The sequence below is a fragment of the Falco naumanni genome, chromosome 1 (assembly GCF_017639655.2).
Source record: "Falco naumanni isolate bFalNau1 chromosome 1, bFalNau1.pat, whole genome shotgun sequence".
In the NCBI taxonomy this organism is placed as follows: Eukaryota; Metazoa; Chordata; class Aves; order Falconiformes; family Falconidae; genus Falco; species Falco naumanni.
Window position 1 is genome coordinate 4,880,396 of NC_054054.1, and position 15,585 is coordinate 4,895,980.

The window sequence follows — 15,585 nt, forward strand, 5'->3', positions numbered from 1 at the left end:
AGGCACTGCATGTGCTTAACTTGGCTCTTGCAAAAAGTCTTGCAGAAATGCATATGATGGTGTACATGTGTGTAGCTCCTTCAGAGACTAGTCAGGTGAGTCAGTGCTGTTGTACATGCTGCCAGGTGTCAGATATCTGTAGTTCTTGAAACCGTAAAGGAAAAAGAACTTCTACTTTCAGCTTTAATCATGTTTTGGCTATATATAACTTTGCAGTTAAAACAAGAAGTCTTTGTTTTATGCTGCTACTGTTAAGAGAGGGGACAGTTCATGCAGTACTACAGTACAGTTTAGTTTGTGCTTTAAGCAGCCTTTACGTATGTCTTAATTTACGTGATTCTTGTTGTATCCTTTGCTGTAGTTTGTGGTTATAAAGTTTGTGTGGCATTTGTTGACATGACTGTTTGCAAGGTGCAGCATTCTGACTGAAAAATGGGACAGTGTGACTATGTACAGCATTTTAATGTATTCAGTGCATATAAACCTGACCAAGTAGCAAAACTAACCAAAAAAGAAGAGAAAATAAGATTAGGTCTGAGGAATCCATTCTTAGAAGTGTCTTTGGTGGGTTCTAGGATCTGTTCCTGGCCTAGCTCCAATCAAGGTGGTCATGAATGATACAGAAAAAAATATGGAAGCTTTGTCAGAAATTACTGTAGATGTGTAAAAATGCATGGAGTAAAAAAGATTTGCACAGTCAGCTTAGCTTTGATTGCTTGGGAAGTCTGAGCTCATGTGGACCGTTTGCATTTTAATATTGTTCTGTGAAATTGAATTATCAACAGCTGTGGTTCGATAAGCAGAATTCAAAATTCTGCTTTTGGTACTGATTGCATTTGGATGCCCTTGGGAGGAGTGCACAGTACCCCTCTGGGGTTTTGAAGTTCCTCCATGGCAGTATGTGTCTCGTCAAAATTTCCCCTGATAAGGAGAGTTATTTTGGAGGCCATGCTCTGTGCTGGGCTGCTCTTCATCAGCCTCTTGTTTACTTGTGAAGTGACGTCACTGCCAGGCTTTCACAGTGACTAGTCCTGTTTATCCATGGAGCAGGAACAGGCTGGCAGTGTGATCTTCATCACTCTGACCCGAGTATTTCCTACATGGAGTGGCTTCTTATGGATACGAAGACCTGAGTGAAGCAAATAGTTTTGAAGATTCTTGGCTAATAAAGTAATTAATTGCTGGAAGCAAGTGGGATGTAGGGCTGGCTCATTAGCCTCTCCTGAAGGCCTGCTGCAATCACACGATGCTGAGACTTTAGGTAAAGTAGATGTGTTTACTTTGAAAACCCTTCAAGAATGCCTTATTTTCAATAAGAAGGGTGCTTTTGTTTTAAGGAGGCTGAATTGATCATTGTGTAGCACTGTTCGTGAGTTTTCAAAGTGTGGGGTTTCAATATGCATTTTGAGCCCGAAGTAATTAAACTACTGAAAGAATTTAAACTTCTAAAAATTATCTGCATCAAGTGCAGGAGGGAAAATGTTGGGTTTTAATCTTCACTTTAAACTACTGTCCATGTATTTGTATTAGCTGTAAATGTTTTAAATTGAGGGGGAGAGCTGTTTTGTCCTTAAGGTCTTTTCCTGCCGTTTGTTGTTTTCCTTTTTTTTCCCTCATTAATACTAGTACCTCTGGTGAGGGAACTGAAACGCTAAATTAAATGCTCTGTTGACTTCCCTGTGGAGATAACATACCAGGAAAACAGATGGCCTTTTCTTTTTCCATGGTAAACTCATTTTATCATTTGCCTCAGCAAGTATCATCACTGTCGTTCACTATTACATGGAAGTTCAGATGCAAATGATACTTATCTGTTAAAACACTAAGTCTTTGAATCAGGAAGGTTCCCTACCAACATACCTAAATAAGTGCAGTGAACGAAGTGAGATTAAAAATATGGCAAAATAATTTGGGAGAATATCTGTGCTCACCATACATGTGGAACTTCAGGGACCTCCATGTACCTTGAGTTGTCCGTTAGTATACACTGACAAAACATACGGTCGTGTGTAGTAGTTACATGTGGCTTTGAGAGGGAAATAAAAGGATGAAAACAGTCCTAAAAGGAGAAGGTACCTTAATGTATGAGAAATGTGTTGAAAATACCTATTTTAAAAAATTCCTGTGAGATTTCCTTTTTCTGTGTATGCATTCACAAACTGAGCTGTCTGGTGGTTTCTTTCCAGCAACAGTTTTGAAAATGGAACACTGTTTTCATCTACATCATTTTACTAGTATTTGATAGTATGAAAACATAGTAGAATAGATCTCTGTCCCTGAGCAAGCAATTAATCCAGAGCCAAGTACAAGCCAGGTACTTTGCTACCAACCTTTAGTTGCAGCCTGCAAAAGCAGGAGTATTATCATTGAACAAAAGAAAAAAAACCCCCATGTCTATAAATGTGAATTGGTTGCATCCTGCAGATATAAAACAGGAATGATTTCAATGCAATAGGGTTTTTCAATCTGCTTTATCAGCTGCTTCTTTTTTTAGACCCTGGTAATTAGCTGAAGAGGCTGGAATGTAGAATGCACAAACATATTATATCTTGTATGACTAAGTCTTATTCAACTGACTGTCATCTTCATGTTACTTTACTATTTAACAGTACTATACAGTCTTGATGTAGCGTTGTAAGATTTGTTTAAATTATTTTTTCCTTGGTCATCCGATAATTTTGAGTGAGCTTCAGTCAGTGTTGTTGTCTGGAGGAGATAGTGTGATATGCTATTTGCATCAGGCTCAAGAAATTGGTATTTGTACATGAGATGCAATGGGAATGTGTCCTGCTGGGCTGGAGGGGATTGAGTCCAGTCCTTCGTGACTCTAGCAGTTAATGTTACATTCAGTAGGTTACATGAGCCACCAGCTCCGTGTGTTACTGTACACCATGACTGTAGGTAACTTCCTAACACCATCTGGTAAATACACATCCCATAGTACAAGTCTTGGGTCTGTGGCTTGCAGCAAGCTATGGGAAGAGAGCTGGAGATTTCACTGGACGTTTGAATAAGGACTTTTTTCTCAACTGTCTTGTATAAGCCCTTGAAATATCATTGGAGAATGTTTCAAAATCATCATTCTGTTTCAAATACAAACTTTCCAGTATCTGTGCTCACGTGCATAGGTTATTCCTGAATGACAAATGCTTTGATCAGGCAGGTCACAGAGTCAACAGTGCGATGATGATTTCATGTTGTAAAAGACTGTCTCTGATTTGGTTTATTCTTAGATTCAAAAGGAAAAGAAACTGCGGCTATGAAAGCTGACCTACTGAGGGCTCGCAATGTGAAGAGGTATATTAATCAGCTGACAGTGGCAAAGAAGCAGTGCGAGAAGAGAATAAGGCTCCTGGGAGGGCCTGCTTATGATCAGCAGGAAGATGGCATTTCTGATGAAGGCGATGGCCCCCAGAGTCAGAAGGTATGAATTGAATAACATGTACCCTGTCTGAAGGTCATTCTGAATGTGTTAGCACTGGCTCGCATTAGCCTCACTGTCATTAATCCCTCCCTTCCCTCAGGAGTCAAGTACAAATTAATTGCAGCATAGTTTTTTTATCTTGGGAAAAGATAGTTGCAGTACCCAGAAGTACATACTGATCACCCAGCTTGGAATATTGCTAGATGTGAAACTTCCTGAAGCACTGAGTGGCTCCTAAGCATGTGTGATTTTTCAGACATACTGCATGTAGGGAGTTAATAAAGACATGGTAGCAGCATTTCTGAAAGTAGCAATGTGCTTTCAAATAAAAGATTGCCAACATATGTGCTGGGTTTCTTTAGCCCTTGTTACATTTACTGTAGGAAATACCTTGGGGGTTTGCAAATACTAAGTTATTCGAAAGCAAACACTTACGAAAGGCAATTGACAGTATTAAGGGCAATTTTGCAGGAAAACTCAGGTAAAGCTGTTGACTAAATGCTGGTTTTCAACATCACTGTGGTCTGGATTTGAAAAACTACTGTTGTATTAGCCAGGACCTGTAAAAATAAAATCATGGCTACTTATCCTTGCTAAACTTTTTAATAAATTTAGTGACTTCTTTGTGTAATCACTCTGTCCCCATTGGGCAAAGTGCAGTAATTCACATGTTCAAATTGGAAAGAATATTTTACATTTTGCGTGTAGGTAGAAGAGAAGTTATGTCTTCATGCAGGGATCTTTAATTTTCATTATGTTCTTAAAGTTGTAGCTTAGTGGCGCATAAGAAAAAGTTGCATGAGAGAGAAACAGTTCTTATTATTTGTGTTTCATCTTTCTTGAGTAGGGTCTGAAAGACAGCAATTTTTCACCTGCTCCTGTTGTCCTTAAAACAGGATTTCAGATGGTGTGTCATAGATTGTGCCAAAGTAGTCCTGATCTGTTTCCTGAAGATGGGTGTAGCGAGAGATGCCAAGGAGAAAAGGAAAGAGGGAAGCATGTGGCAGCACTGCATGAGCCACTGATGCCACTTTCGGTGCCTGCTGAGATGTTATGGACTTTCCAGGATAGATACGTGGTAGTATAAGATTGTTTGTGAGGAGAGATCAAGTAGTGAAGCTGCATTGGATAGGGGCAGGGCTTGGTCAGAAATACAATAAAATATAATATTATTATAATGAAAATCAAAGGACTTAATGTTGCATTTTTTTATAACCCGATGGATTTTTGGGGGGAGCTGCTGACCCAGGGTTATATCTTGCAAACGTACTAATGAACAGCTCCATACTGAGTTAATGGTACTATTAATATGAGTAAAGACTCTCCACAGGCATTTGTTGTAGTGATGGTGGAAACAACGGGGTCCAGGGCTGCTCTGCTTCTAAGTTTTTGACTTGTTTCTATGAAGAAGCCCTAGACCCACTCCACGCCTGTGTCAGCACGGAAAATAGGAAAACCACTTTTCTCTTCTGTTGTACCCAACTCTTCGCTGCCAGGAAAAAGGCTGGATGAGAGGTGGAGGCCACACTGTTCTCTTCAGAGAACAGAAAAATGCCCAGGGTTTGGCTGAGGAAGGGGACTGTCTTCACTGTTGCTTCTTCCCATTCGTTTCCTGAACTGTGGTAGCTGCAGTCTGGGTTCTTACTTCAAGGCAACCAGTGTTATTTTGGATGCTGCACCCTACTACGTGGGCAGTATTGACTGAACACTCAGGCCTTTTTCTAAGCAAAATGGCAGGGGAGTGTTCGAGATGTAAGAGATGCGCTAATATTGGTAAGTCACTGCTGGTGGTCCATAATTCTCTCTGTAGTCCAGCTGTGCCGTTTTTTTGTTTACCTAGCGCTTAACCTCCAGAATAACAGCCTTGTGTAGAGGACACTGGAAGTTTGCCTGCCTTTCTTCAGCTTGCATGAAATAGGTCAAAATAGGTCAGAAATGGTCATTTACTGATGGTGTTTTGAATTATTTTAAGTAAGTGTATTATATACAGAAGCTTGAATAAGTTACTGACTTATTTGGTCCAATTGAACAAAGAACAAATTGACCTAACCTTGTATTTTGGTTTCACTTCTGCGTCCTACAGAAAGCTTTCTCTTTCCTGCAGTAGTAGGGGAATAATAGCATTAATGGTAAAAACCTTTAATGCGTGTTCTGATTATGGGCTTAAATGTGGAGATGGATTATTTGGAGCTGTCAGCGTTCTCTTACAGACCTAAGAAATATTTTGTGTTTTGAAATACTTTTTTTTTTCCTTTTACAGCAGAAACTAATTATAAAACAGTGTTGGTTTTCTGTTTAATTATACAGTCCTGTGACTTTTATGTATTTGACTTTGCATGTTTCACACACCTCATTATCCTGTATCCAGCTTCTCTAGGGAAATCCTGAATGTGTGAATTATAACCAAATGTTTATAAGCAAGCAAACCCCAGATACTGTCTGAAACTGAATTCTGTCATTAGCTCTGATACTGATTTATACTCTGCCCTGGGTATTAGATTTCAGGGAAATTGCAGTTTCAGTTAGTGTAATATATAAAGCATCTCTTCTGTTCTATTTATGGTCCAGTGCAGTTCTAGTGCTTTTTCTTAGAAACTGTACCTGCACAGTATTGTAGTAATTAATTGAGTTCTTGTTGCCTGTGTGCATTCAGCAAATCACTTGTGTGATCTGCTGTGTTCAGCACAACAGCCACATCACCAAGATGTGTGGAGTCCCAGTATCTCCTTGGTGGAGCTGTTCTGTGAACCACGGGTGGTAGGAGCTCTGGGGATCTGATCCACCATCTGAGTGTATTTTGAGGCGCAGGCAGTTCCATGTTTGGAATTCTGCTGACGAGGACCAAGTAAGAACTCCTACGGAAGACCCTGCTTCCACCATATGTGGATAGATACTGATGTAACTGGTGACTGATCAGATTTTCACTGCAGTTTTTAAGCTTCAGGTTGAGATCACATTATGTCAGGATACTTCATGGTACAGAATTTGGGGATATAAAGAGCAAGTGTCAATTGTTGCTCTCCTCTTGCCTGAAGGTAGGGTATCTTGCGACAGAAGTATGTTCGTGAACATGTGAGTCTCAAGACAGGGGTTTTTCCATTGATGTATGTGCAGTAAAATAGCCAGACACCTTATGTAGTATATGCTTCCTGACAGGCAACTAATCATTGCATTTGGTTCAGCTACTGCTGTGTATGACAAAGCTAGCCTTCTGATGACTTACCTCTTTTTGAAAAATGATGACACCACTGCATGTTTAAATTTTAGTCAGTGGGCAGACAAAGTGTTAATGTTTTTTAAAATGCAGTTTGGAAAGAGACACACTTTTCCAGTATTATTTTTTACATTCTTCCTGTCCTCTACGAAAAAGAAAAAAACAACCAACCCCCCACAAACAAATGAAAACAGAAGTCCTGCAGTCTGTGTGCCATCGTTCCAGCAGAACATGTGCATTATTGACTCAAATTCTGCTCAACTCGCCCATGATCTGCAGTGCTGTTACTAGCTTTATTGTGATTATTCATTATAGGCTAAGGTGGCTGTAGCGAAGGGGAACCTGGTGTGTTGTAAAGACATCTAGGCCACATCTGGTGCCTATTCAGGCCCTTCCAAATTAAGCAGTTGTTTTGATGTTCCTCTCCAGAGACAGGTTGTGACTATCTTTAGGGTCTTGCCAGGACCAATTCTCTGCTTTGTAGGGCCAGGAACAAGGCTATTCTGTTGTATCCCCCTATGCTAGGGATGCTGGTTAAAGCACCCCACTTGGGGCAGGGAGGAGGGGAGGAATCTAACCCCTTCCTAGTCGTTGGCAGAGCCCGTCACCAGCTGTAGTGTATTAGCTACTTTCCTGTTGAAGTAGGGAATTGATGTCACTGCTGGTTTTTCCAAGCCCGGAAGCTGTTCTCAAGTTAAAAGGACTTGAAGTGTTGCTGCTGAGGCTGAGTAATTCCAAGATTATGTCTGCTAACTGGGTATTGGATTTGAGGGTGTACACATGCCCTAATGCATGCATGTATGCCAATGTAACTTAGACCTTTGTACTCTAATTCGTGCTGATACTGAGTCATAAAATGATCTTCTACTGAGGATTAAAAATTACTGCAGAATCTCTTTCTTGAAAATGGAGATATTTGTATTCCTCAGAATACTTCCTGGATTGCATGTGTTTTGTAATAACTTAACCACCTCAAACCTAAAAACATCTTTTGTCCATCATTACTGTCTTTGAAGGCTTAATAATGTTTACAGTACAGTGTTTGTAACATATTTAATAGTTATAAACTATTCAATAATTTAGGATAGTCAAGCCTTAAACAAAAACCTAAAAGAAGTTTGTGAGGTCTCATTTCTGCAAGGGAAGTTTAAATAAGCTTTTCTGTCTATCAATTTTGTTGAAGTATTTCAGTTAGCAAGGTAACTATTAGGAGGTTTGTGTAACAGCATTATTAGGCACCACCACTTTTTAATTACCACGGGGCACCTGTGCAGTGAGCACTTTGTTAGGCTAGAGGGATGGTTGTACTCGCCTTGCTCCCTGCAGCAGCACTTAGCCACAGTTACTTTTGAGAGGGGAGATTTCTTAATTACTCTCCTTGCTGTGGCAGCCTGAGTAGGGCTAGCTTGGATAATAGAGGCATAGAGACCAAGGTGACTTCTTGCTCAAGAAGTGACAGGACAGTGCTCCACATTGTGATATATTTATTGCCTCTGCTATCATTTACAGAGCTGAAAAGTCCCAGAGATTAAGACCTCTGTTCAAGAGGCTGGAGGACACTTCTTCCACACGTATTTTAAATCACTATCCTTGATAAAACTATTGAATAAAATGTATGATGAGGCACAGCAATGATGCTAAGCCACAGACTGGGCTTTGAATGGTCATCTCTCTGTTCTTCTCTTTGACAGTCTGATCACTGTTTCTGTAGCAAGCCTAGCTTCACAAGCCTGCCTGTCTGTGCTGTTCAGTGAGGATTATAGCGAGCTCTGTATCTCTCTCTATAGCGAAGCTCTAAGTTTATGTTCATGTACCTGAATAGCACTGAATCTAAGAGCAAGCCATGTCCAGAAGATTCCTGGTATGGTGAAGTATGGAGAGAGGGATGACATATGACTGTCACTGAGGAACTTTGAAGATGAAAATAAACATTCCAGCTGAGACAAATGCAATTTACTTAAACACTGCCCAAAATTTGGAGGAGCTGTTTCAGACAAAACATAGGTGGCTACAGTTTTTAAAGAACCTTCTTCAGTTTGATTCATTAAGGAAGTGACTTGTGCTAGTAATTGTGTACGTGCACATACATGTGGTTTCTTTCCGCACAGCTTGAGTCTAGCAAACTATTTTTTCCTAAATGTGACTTGTTGGTAGAGTCTGAGGTACTAGGTTTAGGAAAAAAAGTCATCTTCTGAGAGAAAGATGCTGATAACATGACCTGAATTATATTATTATAAGGTATTGAAAAACCCATATTAGAGAAATTATTAATGCCTCAGTCCTGGTTGGAATTCACAACTTGCTCTGTACCAAATTGTCTTAGCTTCCTGTGACTTTGCGTTTTACTGTAAAGATTCATTAGCCCCAGTGCTTAAGGATCAGATTTTCTTTTAAAAGCAAAAAGTGAGGATTGGTTGGTGTTTGTGAGGTACAAAACAAGAGACCAAGACCACTCCAGTGTATTTGGATTCCTGTCCACATAAATAAAGGCACTAAAGGAGCAACGTGAAAACTGGTTCAGCTGCTGGACTCAAAAGTTGGAGAGGAAGGGATGTCTGATTTGGATAGGGTGCTTTGAAAACTGGACCTATTTTCCAAAGAAAGCCAGGGTCGTTCATTTTGTTCAACGTGGGAAGATTGGTTCTTTTTGTCAGGGAGGTGTTTTATTTTCAGGTGTTTCAAAGAAAAGGCCTGGATTCACAAAAATAGTAGAGGATGAGAAATGGTAATGTCTTTTTAATCCTGCATCTTAACGGCCACAGCATCTGCTGGGGTGTGAGAAGTCTCTCTTCTGTGTGACATGTGCATTCCTCTCTCATTTCAGGTAGAGTTCTGAGCATTACATCGCAGACCATTCTCTTACCTGGCTGCGTTTCTGATAGATGCTTTTCAATAACGCTCAGTTAATGGGAACTGGCCACCAAACGCCCTAGCTGCCAGGATAAAGAACTATACTCCATCTTTCTCTGTGGCCTTGGGAGTAATTGAGATACATCTCAAAACTCTGTGGCCTGTGGTGTGGAAACTGCTGGTGTTATTCTTTGTTTGGATTAAGCAAAGTGTAGGTTGGTTAGTGTTCAGGTTGGCTCCTCTGCCTTGCAGGAACATTGGAATTTAAATGTTTGGCAGTAGCATTTCATGAATGACTTGAAATGTCATCTTAGTCTTTTCAAATGTAGCCTTAACCTCCTGGATAGAAAACATGTGGAAATATTTTCTATCTGATGGGAGTGTAGATGCCTTTATTTTCTAAATACTTCAACTCATATTTTCCTTTTTTTTTTTCTTCATTAAAAAATATAAAACCTATTGCCGTAAAGAGTCTGTGTAGTTGAATAGAGTACATATTTGTGGTATATATGGTGCTCTGTGGGCACATCAAATGAAAATATTCTCCCCATAACAGATGGAGAGGAGCTGGACTTAAGTATCCCCCCAGATTTTACTCTTAGTTTTTCTTTCTTCAGATTCTTCAGTTTGAAGAAATTTTAGCCAACCCTTCATACAGAGAGCACTTCCGAATCTACATGGAAAGGATGGACAAGATGGCTTTGATCGGTCTTTGGGAGTCTGTGGAGTATCTGAAGAACGCTAGCAAGGTGGAAGAAATTACAAGTCCTTGTACATTAATGGGAATCTCTGCTTGCTGTGATCTTGATGTTAGGAAATATCTTTGTATTTGTTTTTAAAATAGCAATAGCATAGGATAGCTACTAAGCAATTTAGTTCTTTTAACTTCTTCATGTCAATGTTTGAGGATAATATGCCACTCAAACTGTTGTGATGATGATTTATTTTTTTGTGTAGCAGCATGACCGGTAGAAGGGATACTTCATATGCGATAGTAGTAGAATTCTTTCCCCCTTGACCAGAGGGGAAAGTTGCGGTAATATATTGGCTTTAGTTGTATCAGCTCATGTGAAACTTTAAAGTACGTTGCTGCTTGATAGTCTGTATGTAAACTTTTCACCTTGCCAGTTACAGGTAGTCTATTCAGTCCCAAACCATGAAATTGTGTGTATATGTGGGGTTTTTAATCCTTTCGAAAGAGAGATTTTGCTTTCTAAGACCCCTTCCTTTGCCCGTTCTGTTGCTTTATAAGCAGCTAAGTTTCTCCAGGAATGCTGTGCTACTGTTTAGAGGGAAGCAACGACGCTATATTGTAATTTGTATTGTATATTAATATACAATTTTATATATTAGTTATATGCATGTATAATATATATTATAAATATAAATATATTTAATAATTATATATGATGTATTAATAATTGTATATTTAATATATTATATTTTATATTAAATATAAATGAGATATAAAAAGTATAAATATAAAAATATATTAGTTATATACAATTATACAAGAATATAAAAATATACAAAAATACAAATATATACAATAATATACAGTAAAAAATAAAGGAATGAGAACCCTGAAATAAGGATAGGAAATACCACTTAAAGTTGCAAGAAGTATCCTGGAGTAGTGGTGCAGAGCAGGAATGTAGAGGACAAACTTCCTGTTCGTGACCAGTGGGGTGGATCTGGGGGGAAAACTTTTAAACCTCTGGGATTCACGCTAGCATGAAATATGAATTTCGTTATTAAGTATCAGTTAACCTTTTATTCACTGTAATTTTATTACTCTCCTATGTAAAAAGATTCTAATCAATTGGAAAATACAAATAATGTCCTGTAACCAAAGCAGCAAATTATGGATCGTGATTAATGAGCCATTGATACAATCTGAAGAAATGGCTAACAACCAACTTGGGCTAGAAGGTGTTTATAAAAAGATTTTTGTCAGGCACTGTGAAGAGAGCTGTATATCAGTTCTGATTGCAAACTACTCGTGACTGGAAAAGGTGCTATAAATCATTTTATGACCTTTCAGCTGTGATTTCTCTCTTTGCTTTCAAAACAAATTGTGTAGTGCCTTTATTCAAGACTTACCATTTTTTAAGAGATTCTAACATACTGTGCTCCTGTTGCCCCTGTGGTGCCGGGCAACCTTTATGTTCCATGGACCAGCTTTAATTACAAAAAAGTAGCATCATGCAGCCGTGTAGCTGCTATACTGTCATATGAGGCAGGCAAGAACATTGTGCTGTACTGAGTGAGTGGGTAAAACCTTTGTAATTGCAGTCAGTTTAGAGGGATGTTAATTTAGAGAGATGATGAAGGATTGTGCAGCATTACTGCCTCTTTCCTGTTCATTATTACAAAGTTCAAACCTGTGTGCTCTTCTGTGCTCAGTGGAAATACCTGGCCCAGTGTACTGGTAAATGTCTCTTCGTTTTTGCTTTTTTCCTTTTATTTTTGCTTTCTCCCCACCCCACCCCCCGCCCCCAAAATTATAGAATTATAGTCATGTATAAAGAGAGTTGGTCCTATCCAGCAGAAGACAGGAGAGCCAATACAGCTGAACTCTACAATCTGAACTTAAAATGGTGACCAGAATGTTGCTTTAGCACTTCCACCCCTGCCCCCTTTAATACCAGCTTTTGGAGCATACTTTTAAAAGCAGTGGGTGCAGAAGCTATGTTAATTTTAGAGCACAGCTGTTTCTTCACTTAAAAAATATCCATATTTATCTTGTGAAATTGACTGCTTAGCATAGGTGCTCAGGCAGAGTGCTTGATCTCAGTGAGAGAGTCACAGATGTGTTCTCATACATCTGGGAGTGAAATTAGCTTGATCATCCTTCAAATTATGCACCTGGATCCTGATTCATCTTTATATTTTTAAAGTTTTTTCATTATTCTCTTCTCCCTTCTTCTCCCTCCTTGCTTCCTAGGCTGAAATACCTCAACTGGTGAGTGAAATTTATCAGAATTTTTTTGTGGAAAACAGGGAAATACCTGTGGAAAAATCCCTTTATAAAGAAATACAGCAAAGTCTCGTGGGAAATAAAGGCATTGAAGTATTCTACAGAATTCAGGCAGATGTTTATGAGACTCTAAAGGACAGATACTACCCCTCATTCATTGTCAGTGATTTATATGAGAGATCAGTCAAGAAGGAAGAAGAAAGAAGTTCTGCTCAGCTAACTCCTGAGGACAAAGACGAAGTGGTGAGTCATGTGGACAATTTCACTGTTGTTTTAAGGTGATCTGCAGATGATCCTGAGTAAAGCACATAATAGCATCTTCTGTCATTGACCTTTGGACTATTTTTTTTTTTTGGATGTGTTTATACATGATATCACTCTTGTAGTTCCATCAGATAAACCTGGTATGTTCCCAAGCTGAAAACACTGAAACAAGGTGAAACATTAGTAGGTTTCTGTCTAAATGTTGTCTTTCCCTGTCCCCTGTGCATTTCCTAGTTAAAAGTTGAAAAAAAAAAAAGAAAAGAAAAAAATACAACCTTAGTACTCTTTATTTATGGAATAAATTAGTAGACTATGTTGGAAGATAGAACTGATTAAAATAGCACTAAAACTGTAAATAGTAAGCCAGAGCATTCGAAATGTCATAAGCAATAACCTAATGGCAGATCTCTTGGGGCAGGTTTTACAGTGGCTTCTCTAAATCGGTCATGTCAGGGGAACTTGTGTTATATTTATCTAAGAACATTTTGACAAGAGCATCTCTCAGACTAGGGAGCATCTTTGTCAGGCTGCCACTTCAGATCAGCATGGATATCTTCATTTTACATGTGAACTTGCTCAGAACACAATGAAGTTGGGATAGTTTGTCTAATACTGGATCTAAATGGACAAATAAGAAGCAGAATCCAGAGGTGCTGATCTGCATTCTTCCATTTAGAAACAATTTTTCCAGAACCCAAGGCTTTTGTATTTTACTGCTTAAATATGGCTTTAATTTCTGTAGTGAGCTTTTGTCGTCTCTGTAGTCCGCCTGTCAGCAGATCTGCAGAGATGAGCTGTTCTAAGTAAATTACTTCCAATATGAACCTCGAGAGCTTGCTGAACTTTCACTCTTCTCTCTGTAATCTTTTCCTTGATAAAAGATCCAAGACACATTTTCTATTTTTCTCACTGTTAACTCAGCTATGTGTGGAGGGTACGAGGTACTTCAAAGACTTTCTGTCCTTGTGTTTGTAGTCATTGGGACTTTGTCCAGAACTTTCTAAGTATTAAACGTTGTGCTTTTTAATCTCTCTATATATTCAGTCTAAGAGAGATAACAGTTTCTCTTAAGAAGACTGACACAACACTTTAGGTCTAGCTGTCCTCTGTCAGATAACATTTACTATAGCTGCCAAAAAATTAGATTATTTTTTTTTAACATCAGCATCATCTGTCCTTTGTCTGAGTCCTTGGATATGTATCTGCCAAATTTGAGGGCTGCGTCAGCTGTGAAACCTTGAAGACTAATGTATTGCCAAGTTTGCTTATATAGTTGAAGTTCTTTTGTATTTTTAACAACAAATTAAGTATGAAGTAGCATATACTGTTAGAGCATCTCTCAAATAGAGCAATCCTGATGGCTCTGTGCCATGCTTCAGGGTCTTTGAGGTGAGAATAAATTGTAAGAAATTCTTATTTCTGAAGTTTCCAGTGGTCTTTCAAATGTTGGTGAAAATGTGCTACTGGCTAATAGGTTTGGGTTTTTTTCCTCCCCCTCCCTCAACTACAGCTGAGAAATCTGATGTTTCTGGAGGGATCCATAGTGTTACCAGATACTAATTGCTTTCATTTTAGTTTGAGTTTTGAATGCCTCAGGTTCTCGCTTCCTGTGGCACTGTGGGAGTTACCGATGTTAATTTTCTATAAATTCCACTGTTATAGTTGGATAGGTAAAAAGTTGTCTAGTGTCATTGTGGAAATGGGGACAAAAGGATGAGCTCTGATGAAATATGAGATCAAACTGGAAGATAGGAATCAGGGCAAGGTCAGACTTCGCTGGTTCAACTGCAGGTGGAACAAGCTCTCTCTTCTTTCCAATCAGTCATGACTTTTCACTCCTTGGACAAACCTCCTTTGAAAGATCTTGAGCAGATGTAAAAACCCAGAAGCAAGCAGTGCCTGCATTCAGCGCTGAGGAAAGAGGGTCTGGTGGTTGCATCGATGCTGTGTGTGTCAGATTGCTAAAATGAGCCCCAGTCTGTGTTCTGCAGCACTCACAGAAATGGAAGTCATTATCAGTTTAGCAGTCAAGGGAAGATAGCACAATCCTTTACGATCTCAGCTTTGAGTGTGGTGTTTATTTGGTAATTCGGATACAGGTAACTTGTTACCTTGTAATTCTAGTATTTTTGTTATAAACCTAGTGACTCATAGTGTATTTTGCTGTAAGTGTCTGAAATGTTAATGGCAGAAGCCATGCAGCCTATCTCTGGGAGCAGGGCCTTACTGTTTTGTAATTAATTGCAATCCTTTGATTACTAGTACCACACCTCATATGAAAAGTCTTTTAATTCTTCAGTGTAAAAAATAGAATTTTTGATTATTTTTGACCTCTGTGCTTCCTAAAAAGGTTAAGGTTTTTTACTTCTATGGGTCTGTGTAGTAGTGTTTTGAGTAACACCTGGTATTGTTAATTATCTGTATTATTGTAGTGCCAGGAGATGATGATGAGCTTCTGTGAGCTCTGTACACATGCTTGGAGGCAGTCTCAGACCTGAGGAGTTTACAGTCTGTGCAGAATAGACGGAACAAAGGACAGGACATAGAGCTAATGTTATTTACTCAGCCGCATAGCAGGCAAATGCAGAACTGGAAAAGGGCATGCATGGATTTCTTAGCCTAGAACTCCTGACTTCTGCATTGTTGCCCTCCCTTATGAGGATTATACTAAGGAGATTAATTATTGTTGCTACTGTATCTCTTCTCAGACTTTTTTTTTTTTTACTAAGATGTAAAATACTGCAGAATTTACAGTAGGATTGTCTCTAAAGCTCACAGAATTTAGCAGACAATGAGACTTCATTCTGTTAGCTTGTCATTACATACAGATAAAGCTTGCTTAGTGGGAATATA

At 39.0% G+C, this 15,585-nt stretch overlaps 1 protein-coding gene across 2 annotated transcripts in view; it reads left to right on the forward strand.

Moving 5' to 3' along the window:
* Nucleotides 1-15,585, forward strand: part of SNX25 (sorting nexin 25) — an 88,254-nt gene that overhangs the window by 48,329 nt on the left and 24,340 nt on the right. For both annotated transcript variants that reach the window (XM_040607451.1, XM_040607534.1), the window contains exons 7-9: nucleotides 3,234-3,424; nucleotides 10,106-10,237; nucleotides 12,436-12,711. In XM_040607451.1, coding sequence (XP_040463385.1) covers nucleotides 3,234-3,424; nucleotides 10,106-10,237; nucleotides 12,436-12,711 — 599 coding nt within the window. The remainder of the gene's footprint in view (nucleotides 1-3,233; nucleotides 3,425-10,105; nucleotides 10,238-12,435; nucleotides 12,712-15,585) is intronic.